General features: G+C 38.1%; 1 protein-coding gene across 4 annotated transcripts in view; it reads right to left on the bottom strand.

Annotated features, from left to right (window-relative positions):
- The window catches only part of MAMDC2 (MAM domain containing 2), a 400,592-nt gene that overhangs the window by 349,320 nt on the left and 26,652 nt on the right, over window positions 1-24,620 (bottom strand). For 2 of the 4 annotated variants that reach the window (XM_058695732.1, XM_058695731.1), the window contains exon 1: window positions 7,523-7,699. The exons of the other annotated variants lie outside the window; for them this stretch is intronic. In XM_058695732.1, coding sequence (XP_058551715.1) covers window positions 7,523-7,563 — 41 coding nt within the window. In that variant the 5' untranslated portion in view covers window positions 7,564-7,699. Of the gene's footprint in view, window positions 1-7,522; window positions 7,700-24,620 lie in introns of those variants that run through there. 4 annotated transcript variants of the gene reach the window in all.

The following is a 24,620-nucleotide window of genomic DNA, read 5'->3' on the forward strand; positions in this document are numbered from 1 at the left end:
ACCAGCCTATTTCTGAGTGGCCGGTGGAGTTAAGGGGGATCCGTGGCTCAGTTAGGGGCTAAGGGGACTTGAGCCCAGAGCAGGTCTGCTCCTGCTGTACTTGCAGAAGTTCTTTTTTTACCATCCATCATCTGTTGCCAGCACACCTTCAACTTACAAACATGTAAAGTTTAACCAAAAGGGAGCAAGGGAACCCACCCCTCAAACTCTAAAATATGTCATTTATATTCAGATTTTCTGAGAAGAAGGAGGAGCGGAATCATTCAGCAAATCAGCTAAAAAGTCTGAGGATGAAAAGGCCCTGACTAATTCCAGTTTGAGCTACTCTCTCAACCTAGAAAACAGGAGTTTCTTCTTCTGGGGGGCCAGGTGGGGGGAATAGGGTATGGGACCGAGGAGAGGGTTGGGTGGACACAAGAATCTGAGGTCCCTCCAGGCTGTAACACTGAAACATCCAACCTTTAGGTACAGCTTAGGACTCTGGGGCATTCAGCTCCCCAAGACCTGCCAGTTCTCATTTTAACATTTGATATTTTATGACAACACAAATTCATCACGTTATTGTGTTGTTTATATGCGACAAGGATTCAAAATGATTACCTATGGCATTGCTTTCAAAAAATGACTGAATAGCTGTCTTGCAGAAGGAAGGTGCTTATTTCATCTTTGGCTTTCCAAGAGAGGAATATTTAACGCATTAGAAGTCTTCTCCCCAACTCAGGTGAGCACCATAAGAGCATTAGTGGACTTAATCACCGCCATCCCTTGGACCCGGCATATGCTTAGTACATAGCATCATTTCAGAGTATTGAGTGAACAAATGAACGACTATTATGTTAATCCTTTAGATTAACCTGGGCTTCAGGTTAATTTCAGAAGGGACTCACTTTAAGAAGACCACATGTACACAAAAATTCAAACTTAAAAACAAATTAAGAGATATTTCACAATACAAATAGATTCTATAGTTTGCAAAAAGATTTACTATAGCACTCCTGTAAATAGTGAAGTGCTCTTCTGGATCAGTTTTCACAAATTTGATTACACACAACTACTAAGTGCTTCTCTGTGGCCTGTGGTGCCCTGTGTGGGCGCCTGTGGTATGCTAAGGCCTCTATTTTACTGACAGCCACAGTTAAGTCACGTTATTTAAAACCAACTAAATAGTCCACTGTCACCAGCTAAGTGCTAGTAGAGTACTGAGTGCTGTTTTAGCCCTTTTCTTCTTGAAGGAATGAAAAGAAAAATAGAAATTAACTTTAAAAGGGTAAATAAGATCCATGTTAAATTCAATTCTGCCCAAAGCACAGCATATTGCTGTCAGTCCAAAAAATATTGCCATCATTACTATCATCGGTTTTTTTTTAATTTTACTTCACCTATGCTTAAAGTATATTTATTTTGCATATGCTTAAAGTGATGGCAACATAATATATTTGCAACCAAGATGTCAGGTCTCTGTAGCCAATCTGTGTCAGAGACAGAGCTGTCCAGAAGTAAGTCCTTTCTGTGGTACATGGTTACTACACAGATTTAAAAGTGTTTCAGTACACTGAGTAGCAGTGTATTAAGAAAAATAAACAAATAGAGCTTATTATTTTAGAGCTCCTTAAACCAAGCTGACAGGCTAGTTGCTTTTTTGTTCTGTTCTTTCCCCTTTACACCAACTTTACTAGCTTTACTGTCTTCTGTGACTGGTAAACACTTTCCAACATCCTTGTGTGGGGATACATGAGATTGACTCTCTAATATCCTCAAGTTCAGATTCACTCCTTTCTCTTTGGATACACCAGTACATTCTGTGGAATTTTTGCTTTCCTGATTCCTTATTGATGAAATAAGAATAGAACAATATTTATTGCAGAGGGGTTTTATTACGGAAGATAATATATTGAAAGCAGGTGGAACAGTGCCTAACGGATGCCCAGTGCTCAATTAAACTTCAACTCTTACTGCTATTACTGCCTCCGGACTTTGTCATTATCTCTTGGGAAAAGTACCCTAAAATGTGCTTGTTGTTTGCGTGGAGTTTCCTAAGTATCTTTTGTGTTTTTCAAGCTTTGTCTGTTTATAAGGTCTTTTTACTGAATATCTTTTTATTATATTTTAATGTGAAATGTAACAGTCTGAATCAGAAAAATGTTGGCAAGATATTTTGGACATGTTGCCAATGATAATGATGGTTTTATATTCATATGGAATCTTTTCTCTTCAAGACCATTAATAAGCTTTATGCTTTTTAAATGTGAATTGCTGATCCTCAATAGACTTGAGTTCTTTGTGTTTTCCTCAAACTTCATCAAACCAATGAAGTGTGGGGATTAAAGCAATGTCTTCTCTTTATATTAATTTCTTGCGCCATAATATCCCTGGGGTAAGAAAATTATAGCTCAGGTGGCTGATACAGGACTTTTCTGTAGGAAAGTGCCACCAGACCAACTCGGGAAGTGGGAATCCCACCATGTGAGCCTACTCTAATAGATTTATCAGCCTTATCAGATCATTTAAGAAGTTGCCAAGAAGATCTGACCAGAACAGCAAACCTAAAATAGGTGTTTATCAACTATATGTAAACGGCCACAGAGGCAAACCTATTCATCTCCTTTCTCTTCCTGTCTTAACAATCATCTGATCGATTCCAGACAAGCCCCTGCCCAGTACCTTTCAAAGTCACTTTCAGCATGTTCTCCCCCCAGCATTAAACCTTCTTCTACTAGATGTCATGCAATTAAGCTGAGGGAAAAAAACCAATTCTCTAAGAAAATTAGCTTCTACTAACTCCATGTTTAATCATTTAAATCTATTTTAAAAACTTGCATTTAAACTGTTTAACACTCAGAAGTTTAAGATTAAGTATTTGTGTCCTAATCAAGGATTGATGGCATAGTATTTTTTTAATTCTCTAGGAATAGGGAGCTCCTGTCACCCACTCTGTGCACATCTTGAGGTTCACTTTATAATATTTGATATAAAAAAGTTAGAGTCCACTTGCTATGTCAAAATGAGTGAGATGTCTGGTCCTCCCCACTGCCTCCATGCTCCCTCGTCCGTCTTTCTCTCCTCCCTCCTCCTTCTCCTTTTCCTTTGTCCACGTCTCTTCCCTTTATCCCTTCCAGTTCCATGCTCTACTCCTTCTCTTCTTCTTCCCTCCCCTTCTTTCTCTCTCTCCTCCTTCCCTCTCCCTGTTTCCTCCTTCTCTTCCTCCTTTGAGAAGTAATATGGATTTCAGAGTCAGAATCTATTGCTGAGCAACCAAGAGAATCTGGTACAATTCAGTTATGTGAAAAAATATGAAATAAAAATAATAAGATACAGATACCAGGGCCAAAATTTATATGAATAAGCTCATGTTTAATGACCCAAGAACTCTCAAAAGAATCAACTACAAGAAAAGCTTCAATCTTCTTTCCTTTCCTTTAAGTATTCATAACTAGCAATGATCTTTTTAAGAATGAATTTAACTTTGAGTATGATTTCTCTGTGCTTCTAATTTGGGTTGCAAACCTATTAGACATTGACTTGCTCTCAAATTATTATTATTAACTAGTATATTGATTAAGTGCTGTCATGCAACAGGCATTATTTCTAGAACTCCTACCATGCGCACAGGGGATTAATTTATTAAATATTCAATGTATAGTATTCTATAATTCAGCATTTCTCTTATTTTGATAGCCAATAAGTGAGATTCTTTGGCAGAATTGTCCATAACTATAATGATAAAATTTTAATGTCCTGGATTAGTAACGACATGCTCTAACATAAATGTAGATTAGGGATTTCTTTAACATCCTACAGATTGAATACCTTTAATTATTCAAAGACCAGATATCCATTTTCACAACTTATCTAAACCCGTGGTTTTCTTCCTTTTCTCTCCCTGTGCTGCTTTGGTTTCTTGGCACTTTTACTGTTTATTGGCAACAATAATGAGACCATTTGGCTACCAGTTAACCGTTCTTATGAAAGGAGTGGTACTTGAAATTAAGTTCAATATCATCGTGGCTTTCTTTGTTCCTCATGCTCTTTAATCTGGATGAAGGAACATCCTCACCCAGAGAAGAGGCTTAGAGAAAAGAAACTGGATTTGGGCTCCCTTTGCTCCTGATGGTGGTGGACATTTTCCCACGTCCCCACAACACCCACCCCCAGCTGCATGGTGAGCAGGCTGGTGAGAAACCTACTGAAAGTCTTCCCCCAGGGGACCAGGTATGTTCAGGATGTTTCTGGCTGTGGAGTACACCAAACACACAGCTGAGGATGTCACAGTCTGAGGTAAAGGTTGGGAGCTCAGGGAAGAAGCTGGAGAACTGCCTGAACCTTGAAGGACTTTCTGAGTGTTGCACGATTTTGAGTTTCTGGTGTTCTGCTGGCATATATGTCAGACTTGTGGTGCTATTTCCTCTGTTAACTAAATCTCTTTCTGTAGCATCGTGTTTAGGTTGCTTTAAACTAGGGAGGCTGAGGCTATTTCTTTCTTTTTAAAGATTATTTATTTATTTTGAGAGAGAGCGAGAGAGAGAGAACATGCACACAAGCGGGGGAGGGGCAGGGAAAGGAAGAGAGAGAATGCCAAGCAGGCTCTGTGCTGTCAGTGCACAGCCTGATGTGAGGCTTGATCCCACAAACTGTGATATCATGACCCCAGCCACGATCAAGAACTGGGTGCTTAACTGACTGAGCCACGCAGGTACCTCAAAGGTCATTTTCTAAAGGGCCAGGAGGGAACTAAAAGCAAGTGCAATAACATTAAAAAATAATAATAAAGGAAGTAGACTGAGAGTAAGGATTATCTTTTTTTTTTTAATTTTTTTTTTTAACGTTTATTTATTTTTGAGACAGAGAAAGACAGAGCGTGAACGGGGGAGGGTCAGAGAGAGAGGGAGACACAGAATCGGAAACAAGCTCCAGGCTCTGAGCTGTCAGCACAGAGCCCGATGCGGGGCTCGAACTCACTGACCGCGAGATCATGACCTGAGCCGAAGTCGGACGCTCAACCGACTGAGCCACCCAGGCGCCCCGAGAGTAAGGATTTTCAAGACCAGAAGAGCATTTACTCTTTTGGCACCCATTTTACGACCAATTAGTACAGTTGACACTTAAACAACTCAGGTTTGAACTGCACACGTCCACTTCTGTGAGTAATTTTTTTCAATTAATATATTGGAAAAGTTTGTGGAGATTTGTGACAATGTGAAAAAACTCGCAAACTGTGTAGCCTAGAAATATCCCCCCTAAAGAAAACAGTAGTATGTCCGAATGCGTAAAACATAGGTAGATGCTAGTCTCTTTTATCATTTACTGCCACAAAATATATACGAACCTGCTACAGAAAAGTTGAAATATATCAAAGTTTGTGGACACACAGAGCATTCATGGCACCATTTGCAGTTGAAAGAAATGTAAACAAATGTGAGAATGCTATATTAAGTCATAACTGCAGAAAACAAACTACATACTGCACTATAGCAATAATTTGGTAGCCACCTCCCGTTGCTACTGCAGTGAGTTCAAGTGTTGGGAGCATCCTCCTGAAATGCCCTGTGACGCTAATCATCTCTGCTTGAGCAGTGTGGCTCTCCAGTAAACTGCATCACAGTAAAAAGCAATCTCTCATGGTTCTCAAATATTTTTCACTGAGTTTAGTGCAACATCATAAACCTTGAATAACACCAGGGGACCCATAGGAAATGCCACTAGTGATGCTGGAAATGTTCCCAAGAAGTCATGACATTACATGAGAAAGATGATTTACTTGCTATGTCTACAGATTGAGGTCTGCAGCTGGGGTTGCCCACCATTTCAAGATAAATTAACCCAGCATAAGGGTGCAATGTTTAAAAAAAAAAAAAGGAGATTTCTGAAGCTGCCATTGCAGCTATGCCAGCAGGCACGAAAACCTTGCACTTTCTTTGAAATACTTTTTTATGTCATATCGAAAATGCAGCTTTTATATGGGTGCAGGATTGCTATATGAAAGCCACACCTGTCAACTCTAATATGATTCATGAAAAAGCAAAGTCATTCTATGACAAGTTAGAACAAAAGGAAAGTGAAGAAACTAAAGCTGGAAAATTTAATACCAGCAAAGGATGGTTTGATAATTTTAAAAAGGTTTAGCTTTAGGGGCATCTGGCTAGCTCAGTTGGTGGAGCATGAGACTCTTGATTTGGGGGTTTTATTTTTATTTTTATTTTTTTTTAATTTTTTTTTCAACGTTTTTTATTTATTTTTGGGACAGAGAGAGACAGAGCATGAACGGGGGAGGGGCAGAGAGAGAGGGAGACACAGAATCGGAAACAGGCTCCAGGCTCCGAGCCATCAGCCCAGAGCCTGATGCGGGGCTCGAACTCACGGACCGCGAGATCGTGACCTGGTTGAAGTCGGACGCTTAACCGACTGCGCCACCCAGGCGCCCCAATTTGGGGGTTTTAAGTTCAAGTCCCACCTTGGGTATAGAGATTACTTCAAAAATAAAATCTTTAAAATAAAAGGTTTGGATTTAAAAAATGTCAAGGTACCAGGAAAGGAAGCTTCTGCCAACCAAGAGGCCGCAAACAAGTTCCCAGATACCATAAAGAAAATCATTGAGGAGGAAGGAGATCTGCTTAAACAGATTTCTAATGCAGAAGAAAGTGCCCTATTCTGGGGGAAAAATGTACAAATGTACTAGTAAGGAAGAGAAGCTAGCACCAGGATTTAAGGCTGGACAGGAGAGGCTGACTTTACAGTTTTCTGTAAATGCAGTCGGGTTTATGATCAGGACTGTCCTAATCTATAAGGCTGCTAACCCCTGAGCCTTGAAGAGAAAATATAAACACCAGCTTCCAGTCTTTTGGTTGTACAAAAAGAAGGCCCAGACAACAAGAACCCTTTTTTCTAAATAAGTTCCATCGTGATGCTTTGTCCCTGAAGTCAGGAAGTACCTTACCAGTAAGGGACTGCCTTTTAAAGTTCTTTTGATACTGGACAATGCCCTTGGCGACCCAGAATCCCAGGAGTTCAACACTGAAGGTGTCAAAGTGGTTTACTTGCCCTCAAACACATCGTCTCTAATTCACTCTAGATCAGGGTATCCAAAGGACCTTTAAGTCTCATTACATACAGTACTCTATAGGAAGAGGAGTCAATGCTATGAAACAGGACCCCAAGAACATAAAGAAAGTCTGGAAAGTCTACACCATTGAAAATGCCATTATTGTTACAAGAAAATGCCATGGAAGACATCAAGCCCTAAACAATAAATTCCTGCTGGAGAAAACTGTCCAGATGTTATTCATGTCTTCACAGGACTCATGACAGAGGCAATCAAGGGGGTCTAACCCTAACCCCCTCCCCATTGTCTAAGGGTCAACTGTAATTGCTTTAGTGTAAATTAGGTGTGGAGCTTTTCCAGGTAACACTAATAATTTCTAGTTAAAGTTTCCCTAATTATAGGGACTCAGCTAGTACAGTTTTGATGACAAATGACAGAAAACCAAATCAAACTAGTTAGGACAGAAAGAGGAATTTATGTACTCACGCAACTGGAAACTCCAGGGGCAATTCTGGTTTCAAGCACATCTGAATCCTAGGGGTTGATGATATCTCGGAATGTTATTTCACTATTTCTTGGTTCTGTTTTCCCTCTTGGGTTAGCTCATTCTCAGGCAAGCTTTCCCCAAATGGCCACCAACTTACATTGCTCCCCCACTCTCTTACAACATAAAGTGCTTCCCTTTCCTCCAGCTCTAACAAAAGTCCTAAATGCTTATTGGCTTGACTTGACTCATGTGATTGTTCTGAAATCACCAGGGCAAGGCCCAGGGTTGATGTAATATACTCCCCAGCTTCATCTGTGTCATAGGCTCCCCTCCAGGGGGAGGTCTGCCCTCTCTGACTAATCTACACTGAAAGTACGGGATTGGACTAAAGGGAAAAACAGATCGCTATTCCCAAATTAATGGGAAAGCATGCCTGGTAGGCAAAAACAACAGATACCCACTATAGACAGTAATAATAAGAGATCCCATCCATATATCACTTTATTAAATATTTTTGCATACACTCTCTTACTTGGCCCTTGAAAAATTATGTGGGATGCATATTGTCATTTCTATTTCTAAGATGAATAAACTGAATTACACATCTATTTAGAGGCAAAGCCAGTCTTATATTCTTATCTTTAGACTCCAAGGAAGGTTCTCATTATTATTCTTCTACAGACACTATACATATATTATATATATATATATATATATATATGTATATATATATATATATATATATTTTTTTTTTTTTTTTCCTTCTGTTTGCAGGATCCTGGTCTCTAGTAGGATTACAGGATTATGTCCTTGGTTAGGCTTTACCTCTTTAAATTTTGTCTCCTGTGGATATGTCATGACTTTTCTACTTAAGGCATTAAGTTGTTTGTATGTTGGTTTAGCAGTATGTTTCCAAAATTCTTCCCTTGTTAATTTCCTCTGAAATTATACAATTCCATACTCCTAAAGCTTTCATAAAATACAGTCAAATAGTTTGGGTCTCTCATCCCTTTGCCTGTCACTTGGGATCAAATTTCATTCTTGTCCTGAAGAACATCTGGCTCATATTTTACCTTTCTTTTGCTCTCATCCTCTCTGTGTCTGGATTGATTTTTCCTTTCTCAGAATAACCCCATCCCTTTGGGGTGTGTCCATTGTCCCGAACAAGACTATAGGAGTTGAGTCTTTCTTCCTCAGAGCTCTCTTGTCACTCTAGAATCCAGAGAATAAAAAGGGTACCTGGATTTCTAAAACATTTCAACATCAGCTTTTATTCCATAGTGAAAGGTTAAATGTATTGTTTTCCCTAAAGTGATGATTTTAGAACAAGTGTGATTTTATATTCATATAAAATTCTAAGAACAAAAATACCAAGATCTCAATATCCTTTACAAAAATATTCAAAAATTCATTTCTGTCAAGAATTACAGTTTTAATATTAAAGGAAACTACCCTGAAATGTATTTTAAATGCAATTATATAGCTCATACTGTGTCATCTATTCTCATTTACCAGTGTCTATTCTATTTAGGTTAAAATGAACTAAATTTCTATTTCTGACTGAACCTTATTATTACTGAAAAATGCATCATATTTTCTCCCAGTGTAGATATGCATGAGAAGAATATTTTGTGTAAAAATTAATTGCCTTTTTTTTCTTGGCACATTACAAGGAGGACTATTTTGGAAGTAAAAAATATTAATGATTACTCTGATTCACCAATTGGACGTTTCTTCAATACTGTGACACAAAATTTCCTTCCGTTGTAGTCGGAATGTGAGATAAATATGTGTTTTTTCCAGATGGCTCTAATTCCTTAGTTTGTATCTAAATTTATAAGTCACGGAATAAACAAGCCTAGAATCTGGCTCCCTGGGACAGTGAAGGTTATTGGGCACAGCATCTTGGCCAAAGAAGTGTACTCCTGGCCTCTAAAATACTACTGAGGAGACTTATCTGACCTCTACACGAGCCCAGAGGAGAGAGCTCTCCCCTCACAAAGGCAGCCTGTCCCAATTCTGTAGAAATATAATCATAAGTTCCATCTTATGTTGCACTAACATGAACCTTCTTGATAGATGCACCTATTGGTCCTGCTTCTGGAAGATAAAAGATAAGCTTTATTTCTCTCTTGTGAAAGATCCTTTCAGATATCTGAAGACAGCTAACATGCCTTCTCTGTTCCCAGGTAAACAAAATAAACAAACCTACATATTTTTCATGTTTGTTTTGGTTGAGGCTCTGGATGTGTATCACTTTGATCATGGTCTCCTTAAAAACTGCTTCTCAGAAAAGAGCACAATGTTTTACACTGACCAGTGCCAAGTACAGTGGGGGCTACTATTGTGTCCCATGCATTTGATCCTTTGCATTTATTAGCATAATCTAGGCATGGGAGAAAGGAAGTAAGGAAGGGTCCCAGACAGGGTGGAAGAGAGGTAAGAAGGGAGGAAGAAAGAGAAAACAGATGAATTGAAACAAGATCGGGGAGAAATAAATACAAAATATATGTATTCCCTGAAGCTAAAACTAGGATCAGAACTATCATCTAGTGACTAAGCTTTGGACCTCTGGCAAGGCTGGAAAGCTCATATCAAACCTCCTGCATTAAGCCTGGGGCCTTTGAAGCAACAACTGATGGGGACTATGAAAATACAAATCCTCTCCCAAGCAAATATCCTCAAATCACACTCTCAGGTTCCCCCAGACTAATTAAATAAATGTGAGCTCATCAGATGTTATTGGTAAACATAGAAGGAAATTAGGATGAGCAAAACCAACAAAGAACAGATTTAGATCCCCCACTACAATCACCCCCCCTAACTCAAATATGTGAATTATTAGATGCAGCCTCTGAGATGATTCTGAACAGAAATTCCAAAGAAAAAAATCTTGGAATCATAAAACAACCTGATTAAGGGATAGATCACTGTCAAAAATGGTCAGAGAAACTTTTAACATGATCATGGGTGCATTGGTCAGCAGTTTCCCCTGTTCAGCATAGAAATCTGAAAGCCACAAAAATGTGGAAAAACAAAATACAAATTTTGGTAAAATTAAGAGACTCCAAAATAGTTGTAAAGGCTGCTGAGCCTTTAAGATTCACGTGGCAGTAAGTGGAGAGAAGCCTATGAGCAATGTGGTAGGCAGAATCCTAAAATCCATAACCCCCACCAACATGCCTGCCCTCATCTAAGGGAGTATGAATATGATGAATGCAATATTACACCTGTGATTATGTTACATTACACAACAAATGAGATTTTGCAGATGCAATTAAGAGTACTAGTCAGTTGATTTTGAGTTAATTGACAGGGAGATTATCTGGGTGGGCCTAATCTAATCACATGAGCCCTTTGAAAGCAGAGAGTTTTCTGTCTGATGGCAGAAGAGAAATCTCTTTCATCAGTTTTCTGTTTGATGGTGGATCTAAAACAGAAGGCGTCTACTATATCGTACACCTGAAACTACTATAACATTGTATGTTAACTGGAATTAAAGTAAAAACTTAAAAAGCCAAAAACAAAACAACAACAACAAACACAGAAGAGTTCAAGGTGCTGTTGCTAGCTTTGAAGATGGAGGGGCTGTGTGAAGGATGTGAGTGGCTTCAAGGAGCTCTAAGAGTGGTGTGCCCCTGACAGCTAGTAGGAAAATGGAGACCCCGGGCATATAATTGTAGGGAGATGAACTCTTCCAATAATCAGAATGAGCTTGGAAATGATTTCTTCCATAGAGACTTCAGATAAGAGCCCAGCCCAGCTGACACCTTGATCTTAGCCTTGTGAGACCCTAATTACAGAACTCAGTGAAGCCTGCCCCACTTCTGGCCTATAGAACTATGAGCTAATGTTTTAAGCTATTAAATTTGTGGTCATTTGTTATGAAAACTAAAGTTATAGAAAACTAAAATAAGTGATATTTCAGAAAGTACTACTTTTTTTAAGTTTTTATTTAAATTCCAATTGACATACAGTGTAATATTAGTTTCAGGTGTAGAATTCAATACTTAACATACAATACCTAGTGCTCAACCCAAGTGCCCTCCTTAATCTCCATCATTATTTTATCCATTCTTCTACCCAATTCCCTTCTGGTAACCATCAGCTTGTTCCCTATAGTTAAGAGTCTGTATCTTGGTTTTCCTCTCTCTCCCTATGTTCATTTGTTTTGTTTCAGATAATTCATATGAGTGAAATCATATGATATTTGTTTTTCTCTCACTGACTTATTTAGCTTAGCGTAATACTCATTAGCTCCATCCACATTGTTGCAAATGGCAAGATTTCATTCTTTTTTATGGCCAATATTCCAGTGTGTGTGTGTGTGTGTGTGTGTGTACACAGTGGAATATATATATATATATATATATATATATATATATATACACTTTATCAATTCATCAGTGGATGGACATTTGGGCTCTTTCCATAATTTGGCTACTGTTGATAATGCTACTATAAACATCAGGGTGCATGTATCCCTTCAAATTGGTATTTTTGTATCCTTTGGGTAAATACCTAGTAGCGAAATTGCTGCATTGTAGGTTAGTTCTACTTTTAACTTTTTGAGGAACTTCCATACTATTTTCCAGAGTGGCTGTACCAGTTTGCATTCCCACCAACAGTGTAAGAGGGTTCCCTTTTCTCCGCATCCTCGCCAACACGTGTTGTTATCTGTGTTGTTACTTTTGACTATTCTGACAGGTGTGAGGTGTTATATCATTGTAGTTTTTATTTCTTTCCCTGATGAGTGATGTTGAGCATCTTTTCATGTGACTGTTGTCCATCTGTATTTCTTCTTTGGAAAAACATCTATTCATGTCTTCTGCCCATTTAAAAAAATGTTTTTTAACATTTATTCATTTTTGAGAGACAGAGAGAGACAGAGCATGAGTAGGGGAGGGGCAGAGAGAGAGGGAGACACAGCATCCAAATCTGGCTCCAGGCTCTGAGCTGTCAGCACAGAGCCTGACATGGGGCTCAAACTCACGGACTGTGAGATCATGACCTGAGCTCAAGTCGGACGCTTAACCTACTGAGCCACCCGGGTGCCCCCCCCCCACCCCCGCCATGTCTTCTGCCCATTTTTTTAACTGGATTATTTGTTTTTTGGGTGTTGAGTTTGATAAGTTCTTTATATATTTTGGATACTAACCCTCCATCAGATATGTCATTTGCAAATATCTTCTCCAATTGCATAGGTTGCCTTTTAGTTTTGTTGATTGATTCCGTTGCTGCCTAGAAGCTTTTTATTTTGATGAAGTCCCAATAGTTTATTTTTGCCTTTATTTCCCTTGCCTCAGGAAACATATTTAGAAAAATGATGCAGTAGCCAATGCCACAGAAATTACTGCCTGTGCTCTCTTCTAGCATTTTTATGGCTTCAGGTCTCATATTTAAGTCTTTACTCCATTTTGAGTTTATTTTTGTGTATGGCGTAAGAAAGTAATGTTACAAAAGCAACATTCTTTTGCATGTTGCTGTCCAGTTTTCCCAGCAACATTTGTTGAAGAGACTGTCTTTTCCCCATTGCCTATTCTTTCCTCCTTTGTTGGAGATTAGTTGACCATATAGTTGTGGGTTCGTTTCTGGGTCTCCCATTCTGTTCTGTTGATCTATGCGTCTATCTTTGTGCCAGAATCATAATATTGATTGCTACAGCTTTGTAATAGAACTTGAAATCTGGAATTGCGATGCCTCCAGCTTTGCTTTCCTTTTTCAAGATTGCTCTGGCTATTTGGGGTCTTCTGTGGTTCCATAGGAATTTTAGAATTGTGTGTTCTAGCTCTATGAAAAAATGCTATTGGTATTTTGATAGAAATTGCATTAAATGTATAGATTGCTTTGGGAAATACAGACATTTTAACAATATATGTTCTTCTGATCCATGAGCATGGAATGTCTTTCCATTTCTTTGTGTCATCTTCAATCTCTTTCATCAGTGTTTCAGTTTTCAGAGTACAGATCTTTAACCTCTTTGGTTAGGTTTATTCCTATGTATCTTAAGGTTTTTGGTGCAATTATAAATGGGATTGATTCCTTGATTTCTTTCTCCTGCTTCATTATTAGTGTATAGAAATACAACAGATTTCTGCACATTGATTTTATATTCTGTGACTTTACTGAATTCGTGTGTCAGTTCTAGCAAATTTTTTTGATGGAGTCTTTTGGGTTTTCTATATAAAGTGTATACAGCATCATGTTATCTGCAAATAATGGAAGTTTGACTTCTTCCTTGCTGATTTGGATGCCTTTTATTTCTTTGTGTTGTCTGATTGCTGAGGCTAGGGTGTCCAGTACTATATTAAATAAAAGTGATGACAGTGGACACTCTGTCTGGTTCCAGACCTTAGGGGAATGGCTCTCAGTTTTACCCCATTGAGGATGATATACGTGTGTATGTGTGTGTGTGTGTTTTTATGGCCTTCATTATGTTGAGGTATGTTCCCTCTAACCCTACTTTGTTGAGGGCTTTTATCATGAATGGATGTTGTACTTTGTCAAATGCTTTTTTCTGCATCTATTGAAAGAATCATATGATTCTTATCCTTTCTTTCATAATGTGGTATATCACATCGATTGATTTGTGAATATTGAACCACTCTTGCAGCCCAGGAATAAATCCTACTTGATCGTGGTGAATGATTCTTATAATGTAGTGTTGGTTTGCTAGTATTTTATTGAGAATTCTTGCATTCTGTGTTCATCAGGGATATTGGCCTGTAGTTCTCTTTTCAGTGGAGTCTTTATTTAGTTTTGGTATGGGGACAGTACTGGCCTCATAGAATGAATTTGGAAGTTTTCCTTCCATTTCTATTTTTTTTTTAATAGTTTCAGAAAGACAGGTTTTAACTCTTCTTCAAATGTTTGGTGGAATTCATCTGTGAAGCCATCTGGCCCTGAACTTTGGTTTGTTGGGAGATTTTCAATCACTGATTCAATCTCTTTGCTGGTTATCGGTCTGTTCAAGTTTTCTATTTCTTCCTGTTTCAGTTTTGGTCATTTATGTCTCTAGGAATTTATCCATTTCTTCCAGGTTGTCCAATTTGTTGACATATAGTTTTTCATAATATTGTCTTATAATTTTACTTTTGTGGTGTTGATTGTTATTTCTTCTCTCTCATAAGTGATTTTATTTATTTGGGTCCTTTCTCTTTTCTTTTATCAAAAAATCTGGCTAGGAGTCTATCAATTTTATTAGTTTTTTCAAAGAACCAGCTTCTGGTTTCATTGATCTGTTCTATTGTTCTTTTAGTTTTTATATCATTTATTTCTGCTCTAACCTTTACTCTTTCCCTTCTTTGGCTGACTTCAGGCTTCTTTTGTTGTTTCTTTTCTAGCTCCTTTAGATTTAAGGCTAGGTTGTTCATTTGAGATTTTTTTCTTGCTTCTTGAGGTAGACCAGCATTGTTATACACTTCCCTCTTATGACTGCTTTTGCTGCATCCCAAAGGTTTTGGACAGTTTTGATTTCATTTTCATTCATTTCCATGTATTTTTTAATTTCTTCCTTGATTTCCTGGTTGGCCCATTCATTGTTCAGTAGCATGTTGTTTAACATCCATGTATTTGTGGTCTTTCCAAATTTTTTCTTGTGGTTGACTTCAAGTATCATAGAGTTGTAGTCATAAAATATGCATAGTATGATCTCAGTCTTTTTGTACTTGTTGAGGCCTGATTTGTGACCTAGTATGTAATCTACTGTGGAGAATGTCCCATGTGACTTGAACATAATGTGTACTCTGTTGCTTTAAGATGGAATGTTCTGACTATATATGTTAAGTTCATCTGGTCCAGTGTGTCATTCAAAGCCATTGTTTCCTTGTTGATTTTCCACTTAGATGATCTATCCATTGATATAAGTGGGGTGTTAAAGTCCTCTGCTTATTATCAATGAGTTCCTCTATGTTATTGTTTTACATATTTGCGTGGTCTCATGTTGGGTGCATAAATATCTACAATTGTTAGATCTTCTTGTTGGATAGTCCCCTTTATTACTGGCCTTCTTCATTTCTTGTTACAGTCTGGTTTAAAATCTAGTTTGTCTGATATTAAGATTGCTACTCTGGCTTTCCTTTGATGCATGATAAATGTTTCTTCATTCCTTCACTTTGAATCTTCAGGTGTCTTTAGGTCTAAAATGAGTCTTTTGTAGGCAATATATAGATGGTTCTTGTTTTGTTGTTGTTGTTTTATTTTTTTTATTTTTTAACTCATTTTCATTTTTTAACTCATTCTGACACCTTATATCTTTTGATTGGACCATTTAGTCTATTTACATTCAGAGTAATTATTGATAGATATGTATATAGTGCCATTTTATTACTTGTTTTGTTGTTATTTCTGGAGATTTTCTCTTTTCCTTTCTCATCTTTATCAATTTTGGTCTTTACTTTCTGTTGAAAGAGTCCCCTTTAATATTTCTTGCAGGGCTGGTTTAGTGGTCACGAACTCCTTTAGTCTTTTGTCTGTGAAACTCTTTATCTTTGCTTCTATCAGAAAGTTAACTATTTTTAAAAAAATCCCTAGAGATGATGAATGAGATCTGCAGGTACAAAAAAATGTCTCTAGTGAGCAGCACATGGGTTGGGAAGAAAGTGAGGTGAATGCTATCAGATTACCCCCTTATGAATGACATAAGAAGTGAGCAGAAAAGAGGTTCCTCATTTATAATGTCCAGTGAGCCTAGTTCTTATAATCTTTGCTAATAGGACATTTTGATTGCTCTTTTCTCCAATGTAAAGCTATGTCCTTTGTTTCATTTTAATTCTTTTGACTTTGAGTTACGCTTGTTTGATATTAATACTGCAACATATACTCTTAGGTTATTTGTGTTTTCCTGGTACATCTTGGCTTACCTTTTTATTCTTAAGTCATATAGCATTACTTAGGAGGGAGTTCACTAATAGATAGAATATAGTCGATCTTTGCTTTTCAAAAAGGAAGTTTAAACCATTTTCCTTGGTTGCCATAACTTAGTTTTTGTCAAGTTACATTATCTTTTTCTTTCTTTTCAATGTTTTCTTGCTTTCTTTTTATCTCTGTCTATGGACCATGCTTTATTTACTATTATCCTCATTGACTTCAAAAATATTTATTCAATTTTTTCCCATAGGTGCCCCAAAGTATATATTGTATTTTTAATTTTACTAGTGGTTCTTATGAAGCTTTTTCAACATATTCTTTAACTTGTGCTTCCCTGTTTTTCAAGATCAGGAATGGAATGTCACCTTTTGACATCATGTGAGATGACAATGTTGAGAACAAGGTATGCCATGAACACTTATTTAATTAGACTAAGTTGAAATTAGTTCTCATTTTTCAATCTTATTTGAAATTACTTGAAACATGAGACTCACACAATGGCTCAGGCAGCTGGAGGCGGGGGAGAAATTTAAACAATACCACCTCTGGTAAAGCAAAAATGTTTCTAAATGAATGGTAACAGAGCACTGCCAGAGTTTTGTTATTATCACTTAGTTATTATTACTTAATACTCATTGTTGGGAGCCACTGAAGTGCTACATTTTGAAATGTATGTATAAAAATCAGTTCAGTCATTGACAGTCAATCTCTCTGCCTGCTCAAATGAAACCCAGGGGGGAATGACTGGTTCGTTTACTTTTCAGTGTCTTTTGCTTCCTTATCTAAACTCCCATGTGTAGCAGTATCTCCACAACTCCCAGAAAGAGTCTCTGAATGCCTGCGTGTGGCATCCCGTCCAAGGGCAATTTAATTGTCAGGATATATCATCATCAAGTCCTTTAGCAAGTTGCCCACTTACCACTATAGCTCCATGAATAGCTTTATCAGGATGACACAGTCTTAATCACTTAAATCCAAGAGAGAATAATAGTAGAGAGCTGTTTCAAAGGTTCACACAGTGGTTGCATTAAGGGGTGTGGATAAAACATGATGACTATGAAGGTATTTTGTGAGAAAAATCAGTCATCATTTTAATTTGCCTTCCATTTCCTGCCCATATTATTTTTCCAACTGCAGGATAACCTTTATAGCTGATCCAACGATTTGTTAGCATGACTCCCAGAGGCTTCTGGGAAAGTGACCTCTCTCCTGGCTCTGCGGTACTAAGTTTAAGAATATACTTGGATCATTGGGTACCTGGGTGTCTCAGTCGGTTAAGTGTCCAACTCAGGTCAAGATCTCATGACTCGTGAGTTCGAGCCCCACATAGGGCTCTGTGCTGACAGCTCATTGCCTAGAGCCTGCTTTGGATTCTGTGTCTCCCTGTCTCTCTGCCCCTCCCCTACTTGCTCTCTCTCTCTCTCTCTCTCTAAGATACATAAACATTAAAAAAAAGAATATACTTGGATCAGGAAGCAGCAGGTTGCATGTACAAATATGGTGAATAGGGACAATTCATGCTTAAGTTTACTGTATTGTGGTGTACTGACTCCTATGATTATATTCGGTGTTATATACATTAACAATGACCAGACCATATATAAAAACAGAACTCTGACCTACAACCTGCAACAACCTGCCTATCAAATCAACCAGCCCAGGAAGTCAGCCTGCTATAAGTTACACCTGTGTAAAGTCACACTGCTATCTCTCTCTACTGATAGCCCCGGAAGCCAGACAATAATCCCAGTAACAATTGTCCCCAAATGACAATTTGATTAATGATGGACAATTCTCCTTGTATTTGTCCCCAACCTGCCTACAGCTTCTTCATGCCCACAGCTTCCAATCAGGGCATACTTGAAGCCTTTCCCACCCCCACTCTTCTGTCTGCCTTTGAGTATCTGCCAAAATGCAAGTGACGTGGCTGGCTCCCTTGCTGTAGCAAGCGCCGAATAAATAGCCTTTGCTTCTTCTCATTTGGTTGGTCTTTGTTGAGTTCCAGTATAAAGCTGAGCTTAATGAGGTGCTTCTGGTGTCAAAGAAGTGGTCCTCAGAACATCCCCAGGCTACTCTGCTTAGAGAACTGATCCAGTGTTATGCATTTAAGTCTAGATGTAAAGAGAAAGACTATTAACTCCCCCAGAAGGACTGATAAGATTCTCCCTTGGGTCTTATCATCTGTAACTATGTACGCAGTGGTGAGGATTTCAGAAGCTAGAATCTCCATCTGGCCTGAATGATATTGCTGACCTCTGTGATGTCTATCATGACTGTGCTGACTTCCTTGTATACCCTTTAGAGAATTAAACCCTGCTTTATGTACCCAAAGAGCATGTGGGTGGTCTGTCAGTCTGAACTTACAATGACTCTGTCAATACAATGGTCATGCACACCCCACATCTCAGACTGGGTAGGTAACTGTTATATATTTTGGAATGAATATAAAGATTTTTGTTTTCTGTCCCAGGCTAGAATTTATAAATAAATGACTGTTTATGGTAGTATTTCTTAACCTGGTACCATTTAGAAGTGAAAGGGCAATATAGGCAGGGAGAGCAGCATAAGAAAGGCGAGGAGGCGGGACATATAGAGTGATGCTGTGCATCTCATGGGACTCCAAAATGCGCCATATGGTTTATCTCTACCTTCCAATGTGCACTTGCAGCTTCTACAAGCAGAGGGATTAGTGGAAGGAAAAACTGAAGCCAACACCTTTGCCCTGAGGGAAGCCTTTTAAGACCATTAAGTTCTGAGTTCTCTTGAACTAAGGGAAAAAGCAAATCGACGCAGGCTCCTCTGGGCTTCCAAGACATTTCCATCTGAATGCTGTTCTCTTTCATTCCCACTGCACACGGACCACAGTCACGTTTGACTCTAAGTGGAACCTTGACACAGTCCAGATGTCCATTTTCAATCATTTGAGACCTAAATATGTCAACAAATATTTCAGAGGGTACATTAGATAAAACAGTTATTTGCTAAATATGAATGTCTAATTCTCTCTTTGCATTGCCAATTCCCTTTTTGGTATTAATCACGGTTGCTAATATTCACGTCATTATCTATAATAGAGCTCCCAATCTGTCAATTTGTGATTCACCATTCAAGTATCAGTGATTCTTTTTTTAACCTTAAGATTTTCCTATCTTATATGTATATTGTAGAAAATAAGAACGAAAAAGAAATAAGGAAGGAAGAAAAGAAAGAAAGAAAGGAGGAAAGAAGGGAGGTCACTTAATACCAACACCACTGTTATTATTTTGATATAAAAATTTCCAGTCTTGTTGATGTTACGTAATCACAACATATATACCATTTCATAACTACTCAATAATATGTTAACACTTTTCTACATAATTAAACACTCTACAATGTAAAAGTTAATGACAGGAAAACATTTTTAGGTTTTGAATAGTCCACACAATGTCTCCTACTGTTAATAATTCATTGTTTTCTATTTTACGTTATTATAAGGAACACTGCTATTAATATCCTATTACTAAACATAGAAATTAACTTTATGGATCAAAAAGCTAAGCACAGCTTTACAACTTTTTTTCTATGTTTATTTTTTAGAGAGAGAGAGGCAGAGCCACGAGTGGGGGAGGGGAAGAGAGAGAGGGAGACACGGAATCCAAAGCAGGTTCCAGGCTCTGAGCTTGGGGCAGAGCTCACAAACTGTGAGATCATGACTTGAGCTGAAGTCAGACGCTTAACCAACTAAGCCACCCAGGTGCCCCAATATGACTCTTGATCTCTGAATCAAAAAGCCCTCCAGAAAGGTTGTAAGAATTTATACTCCCTCTAGCAGTGCATGAATGCATTCATTTTCCCATATCGCCTTTGTATGAATATCATACTTAAGGAGGTCATTTTTCCTCTCTTTGCCCTTTCTTCCCTTTCTTCCTCTTGCCAACTGTTAATGCAACACTATACCAGGGTTTTGCTAAAAGAAAGGTTTATTTGTCTTGTCCACATTTCACCACAATGCATCCCAAGAACTGTGATAGATAGAATCTGAAGAATGTGATCCAGCCCTTCCAGGATAGATCAGGCACCTGTGGGGGGAGGGGAGGGAGAAGAGTAACAGAAGAAAGCCTGGCGGCTGGAGTGGAGGTGAAAAGAACAATGAGAAAAATGAAAATGGATCCTTGTGTGTTAATCTAGGAAAGACTCCAAGCAGAGTTGTAGGTGACTAAATGAGAAAAGTAAATCTATGTTTTACACCATCCTCTGGATACACTGTCCAGCCTGGACTGTATCCCTGAACTTCAGACTTACATAATTAATGACCTATTTTGAGATTTACACTTGTTTTGCTATTTCTCTCATAATCACTACCACCAACATACACTCCATTAGGAAAACCTATTCATCCTGCCTGCAAAATATAGCTTGATTTGGTCCCCTTTTCTCAAATGATGACAGATTCTTAATTGTTTTCTGTGTTCCTATCATCTATTCTGTACATAGTAGCCAGGGAATGAAGAGTCACATTGTGTCATCTTCCAAATTAAAATAATTTAATGGCTTCCTATGACTCTTAGAATAAAATCACAACTCCTTATGTGTCCTACAAGCCTTTACTCATGAGTGGGATCCTGTCTACCTCTCCACACTATGAAACACTAATTCTCACCAATCCCCATCATTCTGCACCAACCACACTGACATGGTTCCTGCTTCTAAAGCACACTGAGTTCTTCCTCACTGGAACTGTTGTTTTTGCTGTCCCACCCCTTGATTACTCTTTTTTTTTTTTTTTTTGCATGAGCAGTACTTCTCATCCATCATGCCCCTCTTCAGAAAGAGCCTCCTTGACTACCCTAGTAATGTTGGCTTCAACCACCAACCCATTTACTTTCCATCACACAATCCTACTTTTCCCCTTTGTTAGGAAACCCAAACAACTTTGTCTCCTTGGTCATTGTCTTCTCTAGAATGTAATCTTTATGAGTCCAATGACTTATTTTGCACTGACCTACTGTATCTCTAGCAACCTAGTAGAATGCCTAGCACATTGTTGACACTCAAAAAATGTTTCAGAAACATTTTTTGGAAGTAAATTAATGGGAGGTATATGCATAGTCAAATAAAATCATATTTTCTTCGTGGTAAAAGACTTTTCTCATGTGCACATACAATCATAAGTATAACCAAGGAGTTATTTGATTGTTAAATATTTTTAAATTTGATGAAAAGAAGCATGGCATTGTTGAATAGTCTAAAAACTATTTAATCATTGTGTCACTGGAAATAAATTGTTTGCAAGTTTTCATTATTATAAGCCATATTACCATATATAAACTTGAAGCTAATATATAATTATTAAAATTTCTTACTAAAGTAGCTTTGCTTGGTCAAAATCTTTCTATATTTTCATCAAATTTCCCTGTCAAAATATTAAACCAATTGATTTCCATCAGTAGTGAACTAAAGTTATATTCTTTTCATTTTTTAATGTTTATTTATTTTGATAGAGACAGAGTGTGAGCAGGGGATGGGCAGAGAGAGGGAGACAAGAATACAAAGCAGGCTCCAGGCTCCGAGCTGTCAGCACAGAACCCGGCTCAGGGTTGGAACTCACAAACTGCGAGATCATGACCTGAGCCCAAGTTGGCCACTTAACTGACTGAGCCACCCAGTGAACTAAAGTTCTTATGTGCATATGGTGTATCAGCCTGCATTCAGCCAAAAAGAACAGAGAGCCGAATGGAAACTAGTTAGATTGGGAACATATCTCATTTAACAAAGGATCAATGGTAGAGCAGTTTTCAGGATCACTTGATTAAATGGCTTAATAATATTATTCTTCTACTTTGCCCTCAGGTTGATTCCCCTCAGGATTACAAAACAACTGAAGCAGTTCTAGGTTAAACATCCCAGCAAGACCATAACCACATGTAAAAATGGATTGTATCTCCTGGTGTCTCCTTCCTAGAATGAGGAAGTCTTTCCCAGGAGACCAAGAGTAGACTTACTTCAGTTCTCATTGGGTAGAAACTGGTGACATACCCTCTCCTGAATAAGTCACTGATAAGGAGAATGGAACTACCAGGAAGAGTAATAGTAATAGCTAAGTCTTAAACCAGTCTGGATTTTATCCTAGAGTAAACATGAGGATTCTACCAGTAAGGAAGAAGTTGAGGTGGGGTGGATCTTGGCAGGCAATCAATAAATAGTATCTGGTAATACTGAATATTCAGATTTTTTAAATCTTTGACAATTTGTTTGACAAAGAGCTATTACTTAACATTGCATTTATTTGACTACGTTAGTTCACATTAACATTTTCTCCTCTGTTCTACTCTTTATCTTTGTTAACTCCTTTGGGAGGTTTCAACCCTTCTTGGTGGCAGGAAAAATTAATAAAAAAAGAAGAAAAAGGGAGCTGACAGACTGACATCATTACTAGAATCTCAAATTGGTTGACAAGACCCATTTCTTCAGGAGAATTCCCTCCATAATTTCCAAGTCCGTATGGTTCATCCAAGCACACTGACTACTCAGTAGAACAGGGAAGACAATACAAATCCACAAAACATTCATTATTTGCACTAACCACATCAACATCAACAGGAGAATCAATAGGGCTGCAAGAAGAATTTTCAAGAAGATTCTTAAATTTTACTGACAACCCAAGACCACCCCCTTGTAATTTCATATTAAAATCTGTGTTCCACACTCTTCCCAAACCTGTACCCAGACCTTCCTTTAAGGTGGAACAAGTTGGATTACACATAGCTTACCTCCATGTACTCTTTGACTTGTTTTCTTACAGGTTTTCTATTATAATATCACTAACTTAAGGAATAACTGATGCCACTGAGTGTGGAACTCACAGTTTATTCTTTTTTTTTTTTTTTTTTTTTTTTTTTTTTTTTTTTAGAGAGCATGAGTGGGGAAGGACAGAGGCAGAGGGAGTGAGAGAGAATCTTAAGCAGGCTCCATGCTCTGCCCAGTGCCCAATGTGGGGCTTGATCCCACAACCTGGGATCATGACCTGAGCTGAAACCAAGATTCAGATGCTCAATCAACTGAGCCACCCAGGCACCCCCACACAGTTTATTCTAGTTGGACCATCAGCTCCATTAATTGGAACTCCAACAAGAAACAGTCAGTCTGCAATCTCTCCTCATCTTCACTAGTTTTCTTCCAATATTTCAATTTTAAGTATGAATTAAATACATTTTAATTACAATAACTAAATCATGCTTTTCCTTCTTTGAAAAAATATTTCTCTTTGAACAATAACACCTAATATGTTCATTGGACAGCTATTGGATTGTTCAGCATTTGCTTATTGATATATGGGCTATTTATGTATTAAGAATATTGATTATATATCACACAGATTACCAAGTATTTTTATTTTTTTATTTTTCAAACGATTAATGTGATATATATATGTGTATATATATATATAATCCATCAGTCTTATTTCTTTATATTTTCTGCTTTAGGTGACACATTTACAAAGACTTCCCAATCTGAGATCAGGTATGTCCACTCATTCTTTTCAAGGATCAAAGCCTTCTGATTTTATAGTAAACGTCAGACTTCATTTATGTGTATAATTATGTATTTAGCTAATGAAAGCCTTTCAAATACCAACAAGAAAATTATTTGGGGGCAGTGCATTACAGTTGACATGATAAATGAGGTCTCTCATGCAGGACACAGTCCTCCTGGTGGCGTTCTTCTCTTTCACATTTATCTCCTCTCCCTGGATAACACCATCCTCCCTCACAGGTACTACACCCATACCAATAACCACCACATCCAGATTCCAGACCAACATGTAAAGGAAGTCTCTCAGCCCATTCAAAGTAGGAGAAAATCAGAGTCAGGAGGAAAGAATTGAGACCCAGGGCAAAAGCTCTGATGGAGGAAGGTGAATGTTGTCTATGTTGTGCTGGCTCTATCATTCAGAAGCCAGGGATCGGCTCTGGCTCAGTCATCTTCCGTTTGCTCTGGCCAAGGTCAAAGTGATTCCAGCTATAATCTGCCATGGCAAGAAACACGGATGCTATTTAGAACCAGAAATAAAGAACTGTGGGGGACACTGAGCAAGGAAAATATGGATGGCTTTTTCTCAAAATTTGTATTTTCAGGGAAATCAGGAACCAAGGCTCTCATAACAGTAAAGAGTATACACCCACTTAACTGTCACAGTTATAATTCGTGGACTGAAAGGAAAGGAAAGGGGTTCAAGAATCACTTCCC

The sequence above is a fragment of the Neofelis nebulosa genome, chromosome 12 (assembly GCF_028018385.1).
Source record: "Neofelis nebulosa isolate mNeoNeb1 chromosome 12, mNeoNeb1.pri, whole genome shotgun sequence".
NCBI classification, from domain to species: Eukaryota; Metazoa; Chordata; class Mammalia; order Carnivora; family Felidae; genus Neofelis; species Neofelis nebulosa.